General features: G+C 47.2%; 1 protein-coding gene across 1 annotated transcript; it reads right to left on the reverse strand.

Moving 5' to 3' along the window:
- Positions 1–609: 609 nt before the first annotated feature.
- LOC132588184 (V-set and immunoglobulin domain-containing protein 8-like) lies at positions 610–18,229 on the reverse strand. The gene is made up of 7 exons (XM_060260531.1): positions 18,181–18,229; positions 15,417–15,592; positions 12,951–13,317; positions 7,375–7,524; positions 6,372–6,494; positions 4,956–5,091; positions 610–1,048 (listed from the first exon to the last, which is right to left on the reverse strand). Exons 1-7 carry the CDS (start codon positions 18,227–18,229, stop codon positions 610–612), a joined length of 1,440 nt encoding a protein of 479 aa, XP_060116514.1.
- Positions 18,230–24,852: the final 6,623 nt, after the last annotated feature.

Raw genomic sequence — 24,852 nt, forward strand, 5'->3', positions numbered from 1 at the left:
CCCACCCTCACCTCCTTGGTGAGGGAAATGGGCAAGCGCCTAGCCATTGTTGCTAGAAGCTTCCAGAAGTGACAGCAGCCGGGCTGAGCGTCAGTGGCTGGGCGGCGCACGCACACTGAGGCACAGGTGCTGTGCTGCCACCATGGTGCTCGTCCTTGCTGGGGGCAAGGGAGGAAGGGGGCAGGGACAGGGGGGGCAGCGAGGCAGGGCCTCACCTTGGATGCCAAACGCCCTGAGGCTGGCCCTGTCTGCCATGGAAATTCCAACTGCTGGAAAACGCAGGGACTCATAGAAAGACATAAGCAGCCTCCCCAAGGGTTATTCTACTGCTTTTCTGCATCAGGAGTGACTGACTAAATATCTGAGGCAGACAGGCAGTGGAATAAACCATCTCCAGGAAAAGCTCACTGGAAGTGCAGAACAGGAGATCGTGCAGAGAGGCTGCGGTGAGCCTCCTTTGTGAGTGGGTGCTCTGGACTCATAGGCATCCTTAATGATTATTACTAAGGACACCTGTAATTCTTTTGCAGGCTGTTAATGGTGCCCCAGGCACAGAGTTCAGAAATGATTGAATCCAAAGTATAACAGTTAATCCTCAGCTGTAGGAGCTTATATTACGAGGTCTTCTCTGCTCTGGGCCGGAACCATCACAGGGACTCCTCCGTAGATTCTTGGATGGCCTCGCTTCCCGTAGGCTGAATCCTGGTCAGGCATGGATTTGTTGTCTCCAGGATTCGTACCTGTGGCCGATGGTGTGGAAGAGGTTCCTTTCCCTTGTGAATGAGAAGAAACGCTGGGTGCGTAGTGAACCCTGGCCTTGGTGGTGACCACAGAGGAAGAGACGCCATCTTGGTCTTCACTGGAATCCACAGCACAGCTGGTGTCGGCTTCCCTGGCCGGGGTGATCATCTCGACACCCTCCTGCTCTTTGGGCGCATCGTATTTGCGGCGCTGCGAAAAGCTGAGGTTGTGGGGTATGTAGCCCAGGACGGATCTCAGGCTGCTGTTTTTGCTTGAACATTTTGTTCTCGGTGGTGCTGCGTCAACTCTGTGAGCAGGAAGAGATGGCGAGAAGGTTTAATTTGAGGTAGGATTCCACACCAATAGGGCACATTTAACATTGCAGTTAGCAGAAGATCCTGCAAATTTGAATGCTTCATCCTTCCCCAGCCAGAATGTCACTTGGAAAGTTAGCACTTCAGACAGGGGTGGAATTCTAGCAGGACTTCCTTTGAATAGTAGGCCACACCCTCCTGATGTAGCCAGTCCTCCAAGAGCTTACAAAAAAGAGCCCTGTAAGCTCTTGGAGGATTGGCTACATCAGGGGGGAGTGGCCTAATATGCAAAGGAGCTCCTGCTAGAATTCCACCCCTGACCTTAGGGACAAATTATGTCACTTCACTGAGGCTCTTCCAATGAGCCACAGCCCATCCCCAGCTTGCGGGAAGAGTTTGCCATGAGGCAGTATTCAGACAGGCAATTACTCCACTTGCTGTTTCTGCACATTGCAGTGGGCTTGACCAGTTCTTACAAAGGACCACACTAATCAAACACAAACAGACAGCAACTCTCTGCAAACGTGACTCGATCACCTTGCATGTAATATAACGGGAAAATTACTGCAATGTGTCAAGTGAAGAGGCACCTATTCACTCCTGGCCCCGACCTGGTGGAACTCTCTGCCGGAAGACACCAGGGCCCTGCGGGCTCTTTTACAATTCCACAGGGCCTGCAAAGCAGAGATGTTCTGCTGGGCTTTTGTTTGAGGACAGCAACGGCTACCAGGCTGGCACCCCCTTCCACCCTCTACTTGGGGGGGAACTGCTCCCAATGCCTGGAAAGCAGAATTACAGCACATTATAAAGTATGTTCATTGGGGTTTGTAGAATCTTTCGGGCTCAAGTGCCGTGTTCTACTGGAGAAAGTTTTTCTTCCAGACGTTTCATTCTCGGCTGCGGAGAACATCCTCAGTGGCGTTGCAGCCGGAGCAGGCGCTCTGACCTTCTTGGCTGCTGTGCATTGAGTGAGGCCAGGGCTGCTGGAGAGCTGCTATTGCTAGGCTAGAGGGGGTGTGGTGAAAGGGCAATAGGTGGTGGTGTGGTGAAAGGGCAACCACACCCCCTCCAGCCTAGAAATAGCAGCTCTCCAGCAGCCCTGGCCTCACTCAATGCACAGAAGCCAAGAAGGTCAGAGCGCCTGCTCCGGCTGCAACGCCACTGAGGATGTTCTCCGCAGCCGAGAACGAAACGTCTGGAAGAAAAACTTTCTCCAGAAGAACACGGCACTTGAGCCCGAAAGATTCTACAAACCCTAATGATGATGCCAGCCGTGAAAACCTGAAATCTTTGATATGTTCATTGGGTTGCAACTGTTTTAAATTACTGGTTTTATTGATTTTATGTGTACCTTTTGTTGTACATCGCCTAGAGCCTGGCATTGGCCGGGATTAGGCGATTCATAAATTTAATAAATAATAATAATAATATTCCAGTTTTTATATAGCTTTTGGTGGCTGATGGCTTACAGCTGGGGAGCTGGGAGGATGGCATAGCTGGGGATGGGCTGTGGCTCATTGGAAGAGCCTCTGTTTTGCATGCTGATGGTCTCAGGTTCGATCCCCAGCATCTCCAATTAAAAAGTACGAGGAAGGTGACACGAAAGATATCTACCTGGGGCCCTGGAGAGCTGCTGCCAGGCAGAGTAGACAATGCTGACTTTGATGGTCTGATGATCTGATTCAGTATAAGGCGTCTTCATGTGTGTTTTATGTGTGTGACCCATTGTATTCAGGGAAGGGAAGGACCAAATATAATTTGGCAAAGTCAGGAGCAGTGTTCCCTCTAAGCTGAGTTAGTGCGAGCTAGCTCACAGATTTTTAGTCTCCAGCTCACACGTTTTTGTCTTAGTTCAGGAAGGATGACCCCAGAGCACAATCATTTATGCAGCAGCTCGCAACTTTAATGCCAGTAGCCAGGACTTTTTTTTTTTAGCAGGAATGCACAGGAACACAGTTCCAGCTGGCTTGGTGTCAGGGGACATGGCCTAATATCCAAATGAGTTCCTGCTGGGCTTTTTCTACAAAAAAGGCCCTGCCGGTAGCTCACAAAGTAGAATTTTTGCTCACAAGACTCTGCAGCTCAGAGGGAACATTGGTCAGGAGATAGACAGTTACAGAGACAGAAGTCTGGCTTTGAGGACTTGTGATCTGGCAGAATCGCTGCTTTAGAGAGTTCTCCGTTGCTCACATTGTTTAGTTATTATGCATAAACTGAAATGATCCCTTGCAACTTCCTTGTACAGGAAGTTCTGCAAAGTCACGTACACCTCAGTGACCTTCCCGTTTGGAGCCCTTTTCGCTCGGTTTCCTGACCTGACCCCTGTTCTACATTGGGTTGTCAACCTCCAGGTGAAGCCTGAAGATCTCCCAGAATTACAACTGATTTCCAGACCACACAGGAAATGGCTGCTTTGGAAGAGGAGTTCTATGGCTTTATATCCTGCCGAGGTCCCCCTTTCCCCACCTCCTGCCCTCCCTAAGCTCCCTCCCCAAATCTTCAGGAATTTCCCCACCTGGAGCTGGCAATTCTAATTCCAGACCCCAGACTTCCAAACCACAAAAACATGGGATTTCCAGTGGTAAGAAGCAACCAAAGATTTCTAACCAAGACTTTTTCGCATTCTCATAAAATGGAAGCCATGATGGTTAAAACTGCCTTAGATTTGGGGTTTCAGTGGACTGAACTCTAGGGGGCTTGTCTGTTCTGAATAGGGCTTTTTTTGAGCAGGAATGCACAGGAACGCAGTTCCAGCTGGCTTGTGTCAGAGGTGTGGCCTAATATGCAAATAGGTTCCTGCCAGGCTTTTTCTACAAAAAGCCCTGGTTATGAATTAATAATCTCCAAAATGTCTTATCATTGATAGCCTTCCTCGGGTCTTGCAAATTGAAGACCGTGGCTTCCAAGATTGAGTCAATCCATCTCACGCTGGATCTTTCTCTTCTTTTACCGCCTTTGAAATTCCCTAGCATTATTGTCTTTTCCAGTGAATCTGGTCTTCGCATGGTGTAATGAAACTACGATAAGCTCAGTTTAGTCATTTTGGCTTCCACCAGAGAGAGTTCAGGCTTGAACCCACTTAGGGTATGCTAAGAAGGAAGGAAACGAATACAGTTGCCAGTTCTGGTTTGGGAAATACCTGGAGGTTTTGGAAGTGGAGCTTAAAGAGGGTGGGGTTCAGGGAAGAGGAGGAACTTCAGTGGGATAGCATGCCATAGAGTCCACCCTCCAAGCAGCCATTTTCTCCTGGTTACCTGGGGATCAACTATAATAGCTGGAGATCTCTAGGGGACACCTGGAACTATGGTTGCCAAGTCCTCTTCAAGTTCCAGTGAGGGACTTTCGCGTGTGCTCTTTGCACGCAAGTGACGAAATGACGTCACCCAGAAGTTACATCATCAAAATGGCAGCATGCACGTGGGCCGCTCTAAGCGTTTCCAGGAAAACTCTATGGTTTTCCTGAACATTCTAGCCATTTGGGAGGTTAAAACTCTATGGTACCTATTGTACCATAGAGTTTTACCTCCCAAATGGCTAGAACATCCAGGGAAACCATAGAGTTTTCCCGGAAATGCCTAAAGCGGCCAGCGTGCGCACTGCCATTCTGATGACGTCACTTGCAGGTGACATCATTGCGCCAGCAACACAGGGGGAGGTTCCCTGTGGGTTGGGAACCTCCTGGGTGGGGGAATCCCCACCCGGACCAGGGACTTGGCAGCCCTACCTGGAACAATCTCCAGGGGTCACTTAGAGATCTCCTGCTATCACCGTTGGTTGACAACCCTAGAAATGAAAGAGAAAGACTGGTTCTCTACGGTCTTCAACAGTTGGGTATGGGCAGGCCTTGGATTCCCATCAACCATTGCAACAGAGCCCAGTTTCCCTCTCTTGTTCAGTCACCTGATCTGATTGCACTGCTCTTTGCTTTGCTTCTTCTTGCAACACCAGACGAGCCCCAGGATGAGACAGAGAAGAAGGAGCAGCAACAGAAGAGAGCCGAAGACGGACCCCACAATGAGGCCTACTTGGTTGGCAGCTGCAGAGGAAGAGAAGACGGAGGCTTTTAAGCACGCTGAGTTAAGATAGAACCGGAGACTCTCACATGACTTAATTTAGCTGGGTTTTCAAAGTAGAAATATAGACATACAATTCTGACCCCAAAGCTGCAGTCCTAAGGATGCTTTTCCTGGGAGTTGACCCCATTGAATAATTTAGGGTTTACTTCTCATGCCCAAATTCTGCGATAAGTAAAGAGGGTTGCCAGATTTCTCCTGGCCATGGGCAGGGGAGGCAAGATAAGGTTGCCACTTGCCAGATCTCGGTTAGGAAACTCCTGGAGATTTGGGGAAGGAGCCTGGAGAGGCCAGAGGGGTACAATGCCAGAGAGTTTACTGTCCAAAGCAGGGGTGGCTAAACTTGCTTATCTTAAGAGCCACATAGAATAAATGTCAGATGTCCGAGAGCAACGAGACATGAACGTCAGATGTTTTGAGAACCACAAGACAAGAAGAAAGGGAGGGAGGAAGGGAGAGAGGGAGGAAGGAAGGGAGGGAGGGAGGAAGGGACAGAGGAAGGAAAGGATGGAGGGAGGGAGGGAGGAAGGAAGGAAGGAAGGAAGGAAGGAAGGAAGGAAGGAAGGAAGGAAGGAAGGAAGGAAGGAAGGAAGGAAGGAAGGAAGGAAGGAGGGAGGGAGGGAGATTAAGGAAGGAAGGAAGATGGGGGTGAGAGAGGTTGCAAGAAAACAACTTTAAGTGCATTCTCCCAGCTGCTAGCTGGCTTGGCTTGGAGGAGTGATTCAAAGAAACAAATGCCTTCTCCAAGCCAGCCAATGGGGCAATGGAGACTTTGAGAGCCACACAATACGTGTGAAAGAGCCACATGTGCCTCCTGAGCCACAGTTTGGTCACCACTGTTTTAAAGCATCCATTTTCTCCAGGGGAACTGATCTCCATAGTCTGGAGATGAGCTGTAGTTCTGGGGTATCCCCAGGTCCCACCTGGAGGCTGGCATCCCTAGCATGAATGAATCACATTTGCATATTTTTGCACAATTGTTTTCTTCCTATTTGATATTGCATAATTTATTCTACAGCTGCTACTCATGCTCTTATGCTCTGGCGATTCCCTTCCACAAGACCTCCATCTCCAGAGATTTTACCAAACATCACCCACATGTTTTAAGGCATATCTTTACATCCTCAAGGGCTAGAAGCTTAACTTCTTAGAAAGGTAGCTCCACTTGTTTCCATTCCTGAATTTGTGGCACCACCAAACAATTTGGAATTAATTATCCAGGCACTAAATGCGAGTCGCTTACCTTCTTCAAGAGAGATTTCCAGAACACACTGGGTGGATCCGACTTTGTTGGCCACGCTGCACTGGTAGAAGCCGACATGGTCCTTGGACAGGTTCCGAATGAGCAGGTCGCCGGGGTTTGGACCTTCGGGGGAGAGGGACGTCAGAGAAGGACAGTTAAGAAAGATGCTTGTCTGCCTGGGATGTGAGATCCAGACACAGCTCTGACTTTCATCCCACATTGAAGTAGGGTTGCCAGCTCTGGGTTGAGAAATTGCTAGAGGTTTGGAGATGGAGCCCAAGGAGGGTGGGTTGGAGAGTGAACACAGCAAGAGATGCCAAGAATCTAGTCTCCAAAGCAGCCATTTTCTTCAGGGAGACTGATCTCTGTAGTTTGGAGAGCAATAGCATTTCCAGAAGAACTCCAGGCCCCACCTGGAGGTTGGCAAGCCACCGATGCAATAAGCTGGGCTTTCTTTGCAGCAGGAACTCCTTTGCATATTACACCCCCCTTGATGTAGCCAATCCTCCAAGGGCTCTTCTTACAGGGTCTACTGTAAGCTCTTGGAAGATTGGCTACATCAGGGAGGAGTTCCTGCTACAAAAAAAGCTGTGGCGATAAGTAAGCCAAGTGTTACATTTCCCAAGAGTGCTGAGTACTATTTCTATTAGTGTTTTCCAAGGAATTCTGTCTTGCATTTCCACTCGTCTGTGTTTCCTGTACCACTTTTCTGCCTTCTTTTCAAACGATGCCCCCTACACACACGGATGCATTCCTGTAGAATCTACAGCAGAGGACCTAAGACCAGGCTGTGTGGTGCAGTGGCTAGAGCAATGGACTTGGGCCTGGGTAACCCAGGTCCAATTCCCCACTGCGCTTGCTGGGCGACCTTGAGCCAGTTGCATCCTCCCAGCCTAACCGACCTTGCAGGGTTGTTGTGAGGATAAATTGGAGGAGGCTGATGTAAGCCATTTCCAGTCCCTAAGAAGCAAAGTCAATCCATCCATTTGTCAATTGTTCTTACCCTTTGTGGTGGATGAGGGCATCCAGCTACCGACTTTCGACCATTGGTAGATGAGGGGGGCTGACCCGGCCTGGGAGGAGCAGCGCAGGATGACGTCACGGCCCAGGGACACGTGGCCGTCTCTTGAACATTGGGGGACTGACGGTCTCTCTGATGGAAAGAAGCGACAGCAGTTAACAAGGCTGGTGAAGATCAGATCAGAGAGCAAGGCAGTCAACACTGATACTGTGAAAAAATACAGCAATGGCCCTGCTCAGTCATCACAACACACAGAAGAACATAGGACCATAAGAGAAGCCATGTTGGATCAGGCCAATGGCCCATCCAGCCCAACACTCTGTGTCACATAAGAACCTAAGAGAAGCCATGTTAGATCAGGCCAATGGCCCATCCAGTCCAACACTGTGTCACACAGTGGCCATAAGAACATCAGAGAAGCCATGTTAGATCAGGCTAATGGCCCATCCAGCCCAACACTCTGTGTCACACAGTGGCCATAAGAACATAAGAGAAGCCATATTGGATCAGGCCAATGGCCCATCCAGTCCAACACTCTGTGTCACACAGTGGCCATAAGAACATAAGAGAAGCCATGTTGGATCAGGCCAATGGCCCATCCAGTCCAACACTCTGTGTCACACAGTGGCCATAAGAACATAAGAGAAGCCATGTTGGATCAGGCTAATGGCCCATCCAGTCCAACACTCTGTGTCACACAGTGGCCAAAAAAACCAAGTGCCATCAGGAGGTCCACCAATGGGGCTAGAAGCCCTCCCCAAGTCCCACACATAGGACTGCAGACCTTTAGGTGGTACCTAGAGCTCTCCCACTATTACAATTGGTCTCTAGACAACCAAGATCAATCCCCCTGGAGAAAATGGCTGCTTTGGAGGATGGACTCTATGGTACTAGACCATGCTGATGTCCCTCCCCTCCTTAAACCCTACCCTTTCCAGGCTCCAACCCCCAAAAGCTTTCCCTTGATGTTGGCCCCCCCTGTAAAGTAGACTGCCTTGAAACAGGGAAGTTCCATCTAGTTTTTATGATGGCAGCTAAAGAACCAGACTTCAGTGAATTAATCTATTCCCCTCTGAAACTATTGGCCATCTCCACAATGTGGGGCAGGAACTTCCCATCAGGTAGCTTTCCAACAGTTTCCCCTTCCCGCTGCAGACCTATGTTGTTCCTTGGGCTCCCCTATCTAGGCTTGCCAGTTCCCAGTTGGGAAATTTCTGGATATTTGGGGGATGGAACCTGGGGAGGATGAGGTTTAGGGAGGGACCTCAGTAGGTGATAATGCCATAGAGTCTACCCTCCAGAGCAGCCATTTTCTCCAGGGGAACTGATCTTTGTAGTTGGGAGATCAGTCATGATTCTGGGAGGTCTCCAGGCCCCACCTGGAGATTGGAACTGTCTATTCCCCAGCAGCCACAACAAAGAGTCACACAGACAGACAGAATGGAGAAAAAAAGGCCAACTGGCTCCGTGTATGTTCGGCTCACAACCACTTCTTGTAACTGAAATATTCTTCAATAAAGTCAATTTCACCACTCTTACGTTGCACTTCTCGTTTATTATATAGGCACAACACAATAAGCCATGAAAAGAGTGTGGAATATTTCAAGTTTCTATATATTTCATACCAAATACATGCTCTTTCTCAGGCTGCTTACAAAAGATGCTTCCGCAGCTGCTTAAAGCTGTAGCAGAGCGCGACAGGATCCATCGGTTTTATTTTTCCTGTTTCGCTTTTTTGCTTTATCACCAGCATAAGCTTATTCATCCAATGCTCTACTCTCATTCTTGGTGATTCGAAAAGAATGAAAGTAGAGCATTGGATGAATAAGCTTATGCTGGTGATAAAGCAAAAAAGCGAAACAGGAAAAACGGATGGATCCTGTAGCGCTCCGCTACAGCTTTAAGCGGCTGCGGAAGCATCTTTTGTAAGCAGCCTGAGAAAGAGAATGTATTTGGTGTGAAATATATAGAAACTTGAAATATTCCACACTCTTTTCATGGCTTATTGTGTTGTGCCTATATAATAAACGAGAAGTGCAACGTAAGAGTGGTGAAATTGATTTTATTGAACATATGAAGCTGCCTTATACTGAATCAGACCCTTGGTCCATCAAAGTCAGTATTGTCTTCTCAGACTGGCAGCAGCTCTCCAAGGTCTCAAGCTGAGGTTTTTCACGCCTATTTGCCTGGACCCTTTTTTGGAAATGCCAGGGATTGAACCTGGGACCTTCTGCTGACCAAGCTGATGCTCTACCACTGAGCCACTGTCCCTCCCCTGAAGAATATTTCAGCTACAAGAAGTGGTTGTGAGCCAAACATACATGGAGCCGGTTGGCCTTTTTTTCCTCTATTCCCCAGCAGCAGCATTTTGTGGACATCAGTGAGGTGCAGTGGGAAGGGGGAGGCAGGATAGAAAATTTAGAGTGAATTGATCTCACTTTTCCTTGTCGGCCCTGAACCTGCTTATCCTAATATTATGAGAGAATGATAAATAGTTCTCTTTGTTCACACTGTTCAGAATGTAATAACAACAACTAGTATTACTATTACCAGGGCTTTTTTTTTTTTTAGCAGGAACGCACAGGAACACAGTTCCGGCTGGCTTGGTGTCCAGGAGTGTGGCCTAACATGCAAATGAGTTCCTGCAGGGCTTTTGGTGTAGTGGTGTAGTGGTTAAAAGCCAGTTTGGTGTATTGGTTAAGTGTGCGGATTCTTATCTGAGAGAACCAGGTTTGATTCCCTACTCCTTCACTTGCACCTGCTAGCATGGCCTTGGGTCAGCCTTAACTCTGGCAGAGGTTGTCCTTGAAAGGGCAGCTGCTGTGAGACCTTTTATACAAAAAAGCCCTGACTATTACTATTATTCTGAACACTGTTACAATGATTAAGCTACAAGGGACAAAACTCTGGCCACAGGTTGTACAGTGTTGTTGTTTTTTAATAAAGAGGAACAGAAGGGGAAGTGAAAAGAGAAGAGTGGAAGGGCAAAAAATAGGAACATACAACAACACAAGTGAATCTCACAGCTTCCCTTAGTCATCTTTCCTCTGACGTGAAAAGCCACAAACCTCTTAGCCTTTCTTCTCAGGGATAGCGTCCAGCACCTCAATCATTTTCCTTTTACGCCTTTTCCTCTACTACAGTAGCCTTACTGGATGTACTGGAGCAGTACAAAATATTCCAAATATGGCTGCATTGTTGATTTAGGCACAGGTGCTATGATACTGGGTATTTTAATCTTGTATCCCTCGAAGTCACAGCCCAGTGGAAAGCACATCTTTGCATGCAACGAGTCCCCAAATTCCATTTTTGGTTATCTCCAGATGTATGAAGATGAGGTAATAGGTGACATGAAAGATCTCTATCTCAGAGAGCTACTAATCAAAGTCTAAATCAGGGGTGTCAAACATGCAACCCAGGGGCCGAATTAGGCCCCTGGAGGACTCCTATCAGGCCCCTGCAACTGGCTGTCATCTGCTTCCTTCTGCCTATCTCTTGCTCCCTTCTGCATCACTGCTTGTTTTGCCAGGTTTGCTCAATCGCACAGGAGCTACAGAGCAAAGCCTCTATTTTCTCCATTGGCTGAGACTCCTCCCCATCCTGGTCCCCTAAGGAAGGAAAGAAAGAGCCAGAGCTTCCTTTGCCCAGTTCCCTGGATCCCATGGGAGAAATACAAAGAAATCATCTTTAGGACCAAAGGGTGCCAATGTTTTGAACATATGAAGCTGCCTTATACTGAATCAGACCCTCGGTCCATCAAAGTCAGTCTTGTCTACTCAGACTGGCAGCGGCTCTCCAGGGTCTCAAGTTGAGGTTTTTCACACCTATTTGCCTGGACCCTTTTAGTTGGAGATGCCAGGGATTGAACCTGGGACCTTCTGCTTACCAAGCAGATGCTCTACCACTGAGCCACCGTCCCTCCCCTGCTCTCCAGGGTCTCAAGCTGAGGTATTTCACACCTACTTGCCTGGACCCTTTTAAGTTGGAGATGCCGGGGATTGAACCTGGGGCCTTCTGCTTACCAAGCAGATGCTCTACCACTGAGTCACCGTCCCTCCAATTTTAGGGGATGCTTTAAGTTTTAGGCATGCTTTAAGTTTTTTTTTTTAAGATATTTAATTGTGTTTGTCTGTGTCCTTTATAAAGTTTATATCTCTGCCACCTAATCTTAAATAGGAACATACATGGCCCAGTCTGACATGGCCCGGCCCGACAAGGCCTCCTTTATGTCAGATCTGGCCCTCATAACAAATGAGTTTGACACCCGTGGTCTAAATCCGGCTTTATTTATTTATTTTTGTTTAAATACACACCTTGGTGATGGAAGGTGCCATCAAGTTGCAGCCCACCTATGGCGACCTGTCATGGGTTTTTCAAGGCAAGAGACGAACAGAGGCGGTTTGCCATCGCCTGCCTCTGCAGAGCAACCCTGGACTTCCTTGGTGGTCTCCCATCCATGTCCTACCCAGGGCCACATCTTCCCAGATCTGATGAGTTTGGGCTAGTCTGAGCCAGGGCCTTTTTTTGTAGCAGGAGCTCCTTTGCTTATTAGGCCACACACCCCTTACGTCGCCAATCCTCCATGAGCTTCCAGGAGGCCCTGTAATAAGAACCCTGTGAGCTCTTGGAGGAGGGGTGTGGCCTAATAGGCAAAGGATTTCCTGCTACAAAAAAAGCCCTGGACTGAGCCATCCAGGTCAGGCCGATAAACCAGTAGTTGGACTCAGTATAAGGAAGCTTCATGCATTCGATTTGCCTTTTTCAGCTCTGCTGCACACTTGAGTTTCATGTAGGGTTGCCAAGTCCAATTCATGAAATATCTGGGGACTTTGAGGGTGAAGCCAGGAGACATTGGGGCGGAGCCAGGAGCAAGGGTGTGACAAGCATAATTGAACTCCAAGGGAGTTCTGGCCATCACATTTCAAGGGACGGCACATCTTTTAAATGCCTTCCTTCCATAGGAAATAATGAAGGATAGGGGCACCTTCTTTGGGGGCTCATAGAATTGGACCCCCTGGTCCAATCTTTTTGAAACTTAGGAATTATTTCGGGGAGGGCCACTGAATACTATACTGAAAATTTGGTGCTTCTACCTCAAAAAACAGGGCCCCCAGAGCCCCAGATACCCGTGGATAAATTCTCCATTATTTTCTATAGGAATAAGTCTCCATAAGGAATCATGAATACCCAGCAGACATTTCCCTCCCCGCCCCCCGCTTTCTGATTATCCTGAAGTGGGGGGAGGGCCTCCAAACCAGGGGATCCCCTGCCCCCGCCTGGGGATTGGCAACCCTAGTTTCATGATGGGTAGCCGTGTTCATGTGTCTGTCGCAGTAGAAATGAACAAGAGTCCAGGAGCGCCTTAAAGACTAACAACATTTGTGGCAGGGGATCTGAAGAAGTGAGCAGTGATTCATGAAGGCTCCTCCCCTGCCACATAGTCTGTTAGTGTTTAAGGAGCTACTGGGCTCTTGCTGTTGTCTATACTACTCCATGAGTTCATGTCCACACAACCCCAAAGTATCTTTCCTGGGCAGTCACAATTTCGCAGGACTCACCGAGCACTTGGACGGTAACCTTGCGGGAGGCCACGGTGGTTTTCTTCACCTTGCACTCGTACGTTGCCGAGTCAGTAACTTCCACATTCTGCAAACTGATAGAGGCGTCGTGCTGGCTTGGGTCCGGGATCACAAAGTTCACTCTCTGTTGCAGATCGAAGCAGCAGTTGCCGAATGAGCCGACGGATCCAAGATGGTGGCCGCTTGGTGGTCCGACTAACACATTCTGCTGTACACCAGGATGACTGAAACGCCGTGATTCTGGAACTGCAGAACCTCCTCTCTGCTGTAAGTAGGGGTATCCGGGACGGATTACTTGCTGGCCTTGGTAGCTAAGGATCTGGTGGGCAGGAACCAGAGAACAGCACTGTTGAATCAACACAGAAAGTTTGCAAATTGGCTTGTGTCACTGCATGCGGGCCATGCACCGGGACTTTATGGAAGGTGTGGAAGCATCTACTCAGGGGTGGGATTCTAGCAGGAGCATCTTTGCCTATTAGGCCACACCCCCTGGTGTAGCCAATCCTCCAAGAGCTTACAAAAAAGAGCCTTGTAAGCTCTTGGAGGATTGGCTACATCAAGGGGTGGGGCCTAATAGGCAAAGGAGCTCCTGCTAGAATTCTACCCCTGCATCTACTCTCCAGAAAAATGTTGCTTGAGAAAGACCACCAAAATCACCTTTGGATTTTTGCATTGATACCCCTAGCTGCAGTCATGCTTAAATTTGCCTATGGTTTAGGAGAGGCTTTCTTTACCAGCCTTCCCAGTGCTGGAGAGGCAGAGAAGATGGCCGCAATATAGCTTGATTATCTGCCTGTGTGTGGGAGGGAAAAGAGCATGGTATAGCTCAATCTTGTCAGATCTCAGAAGCAAAGCAGGTCAGTACTCAGAAGGGAGACCTCTAAGGAAGACTCTGCAGAGGAAGGCAATGGCAAGCCACCTCTGTGCCTCTCTTTCCTTGAAAACCCCTTGCTGGGATCACCATAAGTCAGCTGTGACTTCATGGCACTTTATATGCACACACACATACAACCAGGGGTAGAATTCTAGCAGGAGCTCCTTTGCATATTAGGCCACACACCCCTGATGTAGCCAGTCCTCCAAGAGCTTACAAAAAAGAGCCTTGTAAGCTCTTGGGGGATTGGTTACAACAGGGGTGTGTGGCCTAATATGCAAAGGAGCTCCTGCTAGAATTCCACCCCTGCATGTTAGGAAATTAATAATGATTATTAGAATGTTCATTTATTCAATCATGTTTCTCTATATTCTATGGAAGTGTTGTTAGCAGTTTGTTTCAGCTACTAGGAGTCAGAGAGCCCCCACCTTCTTTTTGACATTTGAAGATTAACTATAAAACAAGACCGCAAATATAGCACCTGGCCTATAAAACAAGACCGCAAACACAGAGCATCTGGCCTAGGCTAGTTTCCTGTGACTTGTGGGCAAGCGTTTCCTCTTGCAAATTTATTAATAGCTTGCTAACATATGTCGCTTACTGTTTCTTTATAGATTTTAGCCCTATATAATCTAAGGTAAATATAAATGCTTCTCATTTGCTTTAAGGCTTGCTAAGGAAACAAAGGCAAGATCAATATTTAGCAGAAGCAAAAGGATAAATGAATAACTAGCAGAGACGCCAAGTATCGCTCCTCTGACCTATTAAAACTGTGTACCTATCTCTCTGCTGGCAATTTCCGGTTTTTGTCAGTGTGGCTTGCGGCAAGGCGTTTCCTCTTAAAGTTTCATAGCAACGTAGAAATGAAAGCTAAAGATCTGTTCTAATTGCTTTCTATTCTTTATGGGTTAAGTTTAAAATATAGTAAGCAAAAGGCATTTTTAGAATCTTAGTAAGCCAAATCAGTATGATTTTAACAAATAGGCCATTAGGGCAGGTATTAGTTGTAGAGTTATATTAGGTTTAGAACTTTGAATTTAATAAAATAAAACAAAGGGAAAATGATGCTGAAGGATGTTTACCTTATATGGTTGTAGGATGTTTGTATTTGATGTGGTCATAGCCTGAGTCAGCGGCCGTAAAAGATAGACTGTGCCTCCTGCGTTCGATTGGCTGTTTGCCACAGGAGAAGGTAGGGACTTTGTGACGTCGGGAATGGATAAAAACACAGGCTCGACCATGAATTAGCCAGAGGGAGACAGCCATCCAAACTTGGCCTTCCTCTCCACTTTTGCAAAAGTGAAAATTAAAACTGTTTCTCTGAACAACGTCTCTGCCTAGTCATTGGAATCTGGAAGAAGGAGGCTTTCCTCCAAAAACCGGTTGACATGCATACAACGGTCTGTGTTAATACTTGCTTTGGAATCTCAATATTCAAGCCAGAGGGATTCTAGCTAAGAAAGAAATAGACTATGCAAGACTGTAAGCAAACCATCTTGATTTTTGCCTGCCCCCCAAAACGGATTCTTCATACCTGCCATCCCCTCCAGGGGCTGGCCACACACACTCACCACATTATCAAGGCTTGTGGGGTCAGAGTTCATCTGTGTCCATTCAATGTCCAGGGCATTCGGACCATTGTCTTCTGGTTCCAACTCGTATGGACAGCCAAGCTTGACTGAATCACCTTTGGCCAGGTAGATCACCTCCCGCCCTTTGGCGTTGATTTTCACAGTTGGTACCAGAACTAGCAGGAGAAAGAGAGGCATATGACACCCTGAGTGAAGATTTGGCTGCCGATCATGGAAAAGTGCTTTCACGAAGGGATGCTCAAATTGGTAGACCCAACATGAGTTGCTGACATAACAAGAGACCCAGATGGTCTTTTGTCCTGGCCAATGGGGGAGGGGATAGCCTTGAAAACTAAAACTGGCATACGCCCTACAATCTAGCTGTGGCTCAGTGGTACAGCATTCACTTGGCATGCAGAAGGTCCCAGGTTCAATCCCCACCATCTCCAGTTAAAGGATCAGGCAGTAGGTGATGTGAAAGACTTCCGCCCAAGACCCTGGAGAGCTGCTACCAGTCTGAGTAGGCAGTGTTGAACCTGATGGACCAAGGGGTCTGATTCAGCACTTGATGTATCATGCATGTCACAAGTCTGCAGAATCCAGTCTCAATGACATTGGCTGTCTACTCGCAATTTACACCAATTTATGCTACAGCCAGTTTGGTGTAGTGGTTAAGTGCGTGGACTCTTATCTGGGAGAACTGGGTTTGATTCCCCACTCCTCCACTTGCACCTGCTAGCATGGCCTTGGGTCAGCCATAGCCCTGGCAGAGGTTGTCCTTGAAAGGGCAGATGCTGTGAAAGCCCTCTCCAGCCCCACCCACCTCACAGGGTGTCTGTTGTGGGGGAGGAAGGTGAAGGAGATTGTGAGCCGCTCTGAGACTCTTCGGAGTGGAGGGAGGGATATAAATCCAATATCTTCATCTACCTCACAGGGTGTCTGTTGTGGGGGAGGAAGGGAAAGGAGATTGTGAGCCGCTCTGAGACTCTTCGGAGTGGAGGGTGGGTTCTAAATCCAATATCTTCATCTACCTCACAGGGTGTCTGTTGTGGGGGAGGAAGGTAAAGGAGATTGTGAGCCTCTCTGAGACTCTTCGGAGTGGAGGGCGGGATATAAATCCAATATCTTCTTCTTCTTCTACATGTACATCATCCAGTAAAAAGTGTGCCCGAATTGCATGACTTCAGACAAACTGTCGTGGGGGATCTTATATTTTTTAAAAATAAACAAACTCCATACATAGCAAAGTAAATAAGGCAAGATAGCCTACTTCTTGACATACTACGTTTCTAACTGCGGGGAATTTTTTTTTCCATGAGGAAGCATCTGAACATCTCTCTCTCACACCCATGCATACACATGTACACACTTCACACACATGTGCACACTTTTTGAGGTGGTGTATTCCAGAGAAAGTATCTACTTATATGATCTTGCCAAATATAATCAAAATTTAACGTATCATCATTCCAGGCAAACAGTGAATAGCTTCTGTAGGTGCATGATTAGATTGTATCAAATTCCGGGGATAATAGTTAATGGCCCAACATCAAGAGGCAGGGCATACTTGCTCTCAGCTGCTAGGACATTATATGCGCAGTTGTGGAAGCAAGAAAGAATATCAGAGAAATGGGATTGGATTATAAAAGTTATAACATGGAGTGAAATGGACAAACTGACAAGAATTTTAAGAGACTATGATCTAGAAACTTTTAAGTTGGAGTGGAAGAAGATTAGAAGTTATATAGAAAAAGAGTGGAAAAGAAAAGGACATTGGACAATTTTTGATAATGATTAAGTCTTAAAAGAAAGAAAAATAGAAATTTTGTTTTGTTAGTTAAGGGTACCTTTAAATATTAGAATTTTAAGTATATAACACCGGCGGGGGTCAAGTAACGGGGGGAGGAGAGGTTAGAAAAGTAATATATGGGATAGTTAAAAAGAAACAATTAATAATGCAAGAATTGATTGTTACCATATGTTACTGGAATAAAATTGTTTTAAAACTAAAAAAAAGAGGCAGGGCATACCTGATTAAAATATATGGCCTTACAAAAGAAAAAGCATAAAGCTTTTGTTTTGCCCATCCATTTTTGGATTTTTGTGCATCCACCAACCAACAGAAAACTTCACCCACTCAACACAGACCACCACACAGTTGCCTAACCAACGCAACACCTTCCTAGCCCATGACCCATAGTGTCTAAGCAGCCATGCAAGAATGCACCCATGCAAGTGATTTGCAGTCCAAATTAGAACCAGCCAGAACACTCAGTTAAAAAGGGAAAGCTTTATTCCCTGAGCCCTTAATTGTAAGTTGAAATATGATTTGAGGAGAGGGGATGCTGTATGTCACTCATTTTACTACAGTCCTTTATGTGAACTAGCCCTGCGCCATTGATGACAAGCCATTTAAACCATTTAAAGCCATTAAACTCCTGCTTTCTGCTCTTCACAAAAAAAAAGCTGAGTGGGAGGGGACCAGAAAGCAAGGGGTTTAAATGGCTCAGAGCCATTTAAACCCCTGTCATCTACTCCCCACTGCTTTTTGTGGATAGAACCCCTGCTTTCTGCTCCCTGCCAAAGCAGTGGGGAGCAGAAAGCAGGGGTCACAAAATGCTGCAAACCAGTTCGGTTCACAAACCAACCTCCTGGTTTGTATCAGTTTGTGGCTCAGTTCTTAGTTCAACTATGAACCAAAAAAAAAAAGTGGTTCATGCCCATCACTGTCACCTCAATCTTCCCCCATCCAAACAAGCCTTACCTGGTGCTAGACACAAAATAAAGAGCTGGAAACTCCACATCCCGGCCATGGTTCTGACAGGTATCTCCACACAGTGGCACCAAACAATCCTTCCTCGAGGGCTGAAGAAGGCTGAGGCAGGGAGAGTTGTGAGGAGAAGCCCTGAGGAGCTGAGCACTTTTCATCTGCCTGGCCTGACTCCTCCCTGACAGGTGGAGATGCCTTTGGGGTGAATTGTCAGGTGACAGAGCAACTTGAAAAAGATGAATGAGCCGGGCCTCACCTAGTTTTCCCGCCAGTCACGTTCTTAGTCAGCAACGAAATGACAATCGGACATCCTTTCGCTCGCGGTGCCGGGTCTCATTTTAACAGGAGGGTAAACGTGACTGTTTGGCGTTCAGGATGGTCAAGGTTAGATGCGGCCTTTTAAAAATTACCTCAAGGGGATGGGCAGATCCCACCTAACAAGGAAGGAAAACTCTTTGAGATTCCTTAAGCGATTTGCCCAAACAAGATGAAAACAAATGCAAAGTGAAATTTCGCTTCAGGCAAAATTCAGTGGCATTTAAGGAATATGCATTTCCTTCTCCTGACGTTGCCTCCTGGCTCTAGGATTCAGAGGTTTAGTGCCATTGATTAGACTGATCTTCCATGAATCTATATAATTCCCTTTTCAAGTTGTTTATTCCTGTGGCCATCATTACATCCTCTGGCTTCAGATTCTGCATTCTAATCTGTCTGTAGGTTTGGTTGGTGAGGCTGAGAGGGACTGGGCCAAAGTCCTCAAGCCAGCTTTCATGGCAGAGTGGGATTCACACCCAGGACTCCCAGATTCTAGTCTATCCTTAACTCTCACACCACTCTGTATCACCACCACCAAGTTTTGCACAGCCTGGTTTTGCTTCCCTCAAAATTCTCTCGTGGCGTTTTGCTGTTGAAGTAGCTACCAACTTCCACTGAATAAACTTTTTGTTAAAACTCAATGGAAGCCAGGGGAGGGCAGGGTATGGAGAGGGGAAAGGCCTCAGCAGGGTATAATTCTATGGAGTCCATCCTCCAAAGCAGCCATTTTCTTCATGAGAACTGATAGCAGTGGTCTGGAAATCACTTGCAATTCCAGGAGATCGCCAGGCCCCGACTGAAGGTGGGGTCTTCTCAGGACTGGGTCTTCTGAGAGTCCGGTTGCTTGGACAAAGAAGAAGATGATATTGGATTTATATCCCACCCACCACTCTGAATCTCAGAGTCTCAAAGCGGCTCACAATCTCCTTTATCTTCCTCCCCAACAACAAACAACCTTTGAGGTGGGTGGGGCTGGAGAGGGCTCTCACAGCAGCTGCCCTTTCAAGAACAACCTCTACCAGAGCTATGGCTGACCCAAGGCCATTCCAGCAGGTGCAGGTGGAGGAGTGGGAAATCAAACCTGGTTCTTCCAGATAAGAATCCGCACACTTAACCAATACACCAAACTGGCTGAAACGGGTTTGATTCCCCACTTCTCCACTAGCAGCTGCTGGAATGGCCTTAGGTCAGCCATAGCTCTGGCAGAGGTTGTCCTTGAAAGGGCAGCTTCTGTGAGAGCTCCTTCAGCCCCACCCACCTTACAGGGTGTCTGTTGTGGGGGAGGAAGGTAAAGGAGATTGTAAGCCACTCTGAGATTCAGAGTATAGGATGGGATATAAATCCAACATCATCTTCTTCTTCTTCTGTGGTAAATTCCATCTAAAGCTAAATACCTGCATGAGACCGATAGTCAACAAGTTCCATAAGGGAAAGTTGAAAAGAACTTTGAAGAGAGAGTTCAAGAGGGCATGAAACCATGAAGAGGTGCCCACGGATGGTGTGAGGCGGGGAGTAGCTCCAGTGAACCGCAACTGGGCCCTCTTAGAGTTGGGTTGCTTGGGAACGTAGCCCAAAGCAGGTGGTTAACCCACTTGAGGGTTGGCACAACCCTACTGTACTCACAGACCAGCAATCAAACAGAGGTGGAGGACAGGGACAGGGCTGGATTAAGGCCCACTGGTACCCTAAGCACAGCCCCTCAGCCCTTCCGTTGCTTCACTGACAAGACATTAAGACTCAATAAGGGCTGAAGGTGAAATAAGAAGACTGAACATTCAGTTTTCTTCCAGGCCAGACCCCACAACTATATTAAGAGAGCCAGTTTGGTGTAGTGGTTAAGTATGCGGACTCTTATCTGGGAGAACCGGGTTTGATTCCCCGCTCCTCCACTTGCAGCTGCTGAAATGACCGTGGGTCAGCCATAGCCTCTTGTAGGAGTTGTCCTTGAAAGGAGAGCTGCTCGTAAGGGTTCTCTCAGCCCCACCTACTTCACAGGGTGACTGTTGTGGGGGAGGAAGGTAAAGGAGATTGTGACCACTCTGAGATTCAGAGTATAGGGCGAGATATAAATCCAATATCATCATCATCTTCTTTTTAAGTGGAGTCGTTAACACCTATTGCACTGAATATGAGAACATAAGAACTGCTCAGCTAGATCAGGCCGAGGTTCCTTTAGTCCAGTGTTTTGTTACTTACAGTGGCCAGCAAGATATGCTCTAGTACTCTCTTTCTGGACATGATCATGGAATCATAAAACTGGGTGGAGTCTTATAGGCCACCTAATCCAGTAGCAGGAGGGAAGGCAGCATGGTGTAGCCCAATCTTGTCAGATCTTGGATGCTAAGCAGGGCCAGTAAGAACCTAAGAGAAACCATGTTGGATCAGGCCAATGGCTCATCTAGTCCAACAAAACCCAGGTGACATCAGGAGGTTCACCAGCAGGGCCAGAACTCCAGAAGTCCTCCCACTGTTTCTCCCCCAAGCACCAAGAATACAGAGCATGTGACGTGGTGACATCAGGCCTCAGATTCAGCAGGAGCTCACAGGAGCCCTTTAACCTTTTTGACGCCCCCCTTATCCTCCCCACCTACCTTGTCCATTGAATAGTAGGTGCAGCTGCATAACAATCCCTGGATTAGGAGAGCGGGCAGCCGGGCAGCCACTAGGGGATTTGCCATGCCCCCAGCAGCCCTCATTAACCCCTGGAGAAGCCCACGCCACCCTTTCTCCACTTCTTATGCGATTTTGGGTGACAGGTGGCTTGCTGGCCTTTTGACTGTGGCAGGGGGCAGCCCAGGAGAGCCCCAGGTGAGTAAGGCCTGCTTGGGCTGGCTGGATCTCTAGCCAGCCCAAGCAGGCCTCACTCACCCGTGGCTCTCCTTTCTTGCATCAGGTTGCTTTTGGCTAGTGGAGGGGGACGGCATATGCTAATGAGTTATGTTAATGAGGTCCACCATCTATTTTTCTACAAAACAGCCCCTGGGTGACATTATCAGTGCGGGGGGGGGGGGGAGCAGAAGTTAGCCTTGCCTACGGTGCCAGACAGTGTAGGGCCAGCCCAGCCCTCCCACCTGGAGGCTGGCATCTTGGCATTGACTAGACCTTGACCAGCTGAGCACTACAAAGCTGCTATAGCACCTATTTCCTGGGACTAAGACTTGACCCAGAAGAATCCTCGCTCCAAAGTCTTTGTAGGACATTATATGGTCAGCATTGCTTGGTAAAAAAAGGATGTGACTCTCTCTTTTCTGTCTGTTTTACCATTCGCTGTGCAGGAAGTGAATGCGCTCAGCTCTCATCCACCTTGCAATTATTCCCAGGCCTTGTAATAAATGAGTTTGGGTGACTCCCTAAGAGTTAGACTCAGGCTATGAAACTGGAGAGCAGGCATAATTTTGAAGGAATTCGGACTGTGTACATGGTTTGAAAACAGTTACAGAAACTTCAGTTGGTCCAAAATGCCATGGCCGGGCCACTATTCGGGGTTGGTTACATGGATGGAATCCCCCCTTTGCTGAAAGATCTGCACTGGCTACCCATCTGTTGCCAGCCATAATTCAAAGTGCTGGTTCTTACCTTTAAGGTCCTAAATGGCTTTAGGCCAGGGTACCGAAAGGACTACCTTTTCGCATACTGTCCAGCCCATCAGTTAAACCCTGTTTTCTGTGTGCCCGCCTTTAAAGGCAAGGCATGTTGGTGACTAGAGACAGGGCTTTTTTGGTGAGGGCACCTTTGCCTTTGGAATGCCCTCCACCTTGAGGCACACCTGCTACCTACTTTGTCTTTTAGATGCCAAGCCAAAAGACGCTTTTTTTTGGCCCAGACTTCTACTTAGGGTTTTTATCTTATTATCTTTTAACAATCTGCTTCTGTTTGATGAATAGTTTTTTGTGCTTATGCCCAATGGTGATGATTATGATATTGGGCTTATACCGCACCCTTCACTTTGAATCACAGAGTGGTTTACAATCACCTTTATCTTCCTCCCCCACAACAAACATCTTGTGAGGTAGGTGAGGCTGAGAGAGCTCTGGAAGTGGAAGAATGGGGAATCAAACCCAGTTCTCCCAGATAAGAGTCTGTGCACTTAACCACTACACCAAACTGGCTTGTGTTTTAATCCTGTGATTTTTAATTGTAAGCCACCTCACAGAGGTCTCTGAAGAAGCAGCACAGAACTATATGAAATAAAACAAATAACAACATAAGAGAAGCCATGTTGGATCAGGCCAATGGCCCATCCAGTCCAACACTCTGGCCGTTTTCCCACTGACCTTACTCCGGAGCGACGTCCCTCTTCACCACGCAGCGTCTGCGCGGATTTCCCACCAACTGCTGCACACAACCAGGAAGAGCCGCAGCTTTTGCGTCACAGATGTAAACTGGCTTTTAGCGGTTTCCATTTGTGACGCAAAAGTTCGGGAACTTCCTGGTTCCTCGGAGCAGCCTCAGAGCAGTTGGTGGGAAATCCGCGCAGACGCTGCACGGTGAAGAGGGACGTCGCTCCGAGGTAAGCTCAGTGGGAAAACGGCCACAGTGTCAGACAGTGGCCAAAAAAATTATATATATATACACACACACACACACACACACTCACTGTGGCTAATAGCCACTGATGGACCTCTGCTCCATATTTCTATTATCTAAACCCCTCTTGAAGGTGGCTATGCTTGTGGCCGCCACCACCTCCTGTGGCAGTGAATTCCACATGTTAATCACCCTTTGGGTGAAGTACTTCCTTTTATCCATTTTAACCTGACTGCTCAGCAATTTCATTGAATGCCCACAAGTTCTTGTATTGTGAGAAAGGGAGAAAAGTACTTCTTTCTCTACTTTCTCCATCCCATGCATTATCTTGTAAACCTCTATCATGTCACCCCGCAGCCAACGTTTCTCCAAGCTAAAGAGCCCCAAGCGTTTCAACCTTTCTTCATAGGGAAAGTGTTCCAGCCCTTTAATCATTCTAGTTGCCCTTTTCTGGACTTTCTCCAATGCTATAAATCAGTTCTCACAACAAGTATGGTAAAGGATATCCAAACAGCTTTGTTGCTGACTGGGAACTGAGACCAGGGTCTTTCCAGTCTAGTTTCATCACTCAAATGACTGTACAATGCTGGGTCTCACTGGCTCTTGGAAGGCAGGGATGGTGGCCATTGTTTCCAGCAGCAGCTGATACATGGAAGTGTGAGGTTAAAAATCCTCTCTCTGGCCTTTGTGGTGTATTCGTGCTTCTTCAGCTTGCTTCATGTGGCCCAGGGTAGCCTTCCCCTGTAGGACAGCCAGGTGGAGAATATTGGGGTATTTCATTTGGTTAATATAGCAGAGTTTTGCCCAGTCACAGAAGTGTGATACTGAGTGAAGTATATAAATCTCCCAAGAAGTATATTGCAAAAAAAAAAGGTAAGGTTGCATTTATTCAGGATGCAGACAAAAGAAGAGAAAGGAAGCCTGATCTAAAGGGTACTTTCCCTATCACAAATGGACAACTTGTGTGTAGCAGTATGAGGGCATTGTCTCTACAGGAGAGACGTGCAGAGTCATGTGTCTCCATGGAAGGTCATGTGAAAAGTGAGAGGACACTTCTGCTTATACACAGAATTAAACTTTGTTGCCTTAAAAGTGCCACTGGACTCAAACTGTGTTGTTGCTTTGCACAGCTACGCACCTGAATCCGTGAGGTAAATTTATCCAAGACACACTCAGGGATCCAGTAACATCTCTGCCATCTTTTTGTCATCAGGTAAAATCTGTCCTAATTTGTGGTGATTTACTTTGAGGTGGTTTAGTTTGTGGATTTGTGGTGATTAAGGGTTTTTTCCCCCTCTTTATAAACAGCTAACTCCCTCTTCCTGAATGTTTTGTAAACTTGGCTTCCAAGTGTGCATTGGTTTCCTCTGTCTCCGTTTGGGTTTGGGGTTTTTTTGGTAGCAGTTTGTTATATCTGCTAGTTATCTTATTATTTCTAGCTGTGGATTTTTAAAAAAAATAAATAAATGGAACTGTTCTAAATACCTCAGGGTAACACAACCATGTTTTAAATAAATGAATCAGAAATCGTTTCGTCCACTCAGCCCTCCCATTTGAGATCATCCTAGGATTTATTAGACCGTCCTCAGAAGTATTTGCGGCCCCTCCCAGATTTATGTCACTTGAGCATGGATGACATTGGGGAATGGAGTATGAGCCTCTAGGACGACGGTAACATGTCTTTCCAGAGGTGTCATTGTGAAGGTGATTCAGTGGAAGGCAGGGCTTCACTTCCTCCCTCCTTGCGTATGACAAACTGCAGGATTCAACCCAATTTCTCTGCAGCTGCTGCTCTGTTGCTAATGGAGGCAAAATGGAGACTGA

The sequence above is a fragment of the Heteronotia binoei genome, chromosome 1 (genome assembly GCF_032191835.1).
Source record: "Heteronotia binoei isolate CCM8104 ecotype False Entrance Well chromosome 1, APGP_CSIRO_Hbin_v1, whole genome shotgun sequence".
NCBI lineage: Eukaryota > Metazoa > Chordata > Lepidosauria > Squamata > Gekkonidae > Heteronotia > Heteronotia binoei.

Bases quoted from the DNA above. Each gene is read 5' to 3' on its own strand.
- LOC132588184 (XM_060260531.1), bottom strand. From the start codon at position 18,229: ATGGCCGGGATGTGGAGTTTCCAGCTCTTTATTTTGTGTCTAGCACCA. The intron at 13,318-15,416 runs GTGAGTGTGTGT...TTGATTCAACAG, and splicing joins CCACAAGCCTTGATAATGTG to TGCTGTTCTCTGGTTCCTGC. The intron at 5,092-6,371 runs GTAAGCGACTCG...CTTCCTCTGCAG, and splicing joins GGAAATCTCTCTTGAAGAAG to CTGCCAACCAAGTAGGCCTC.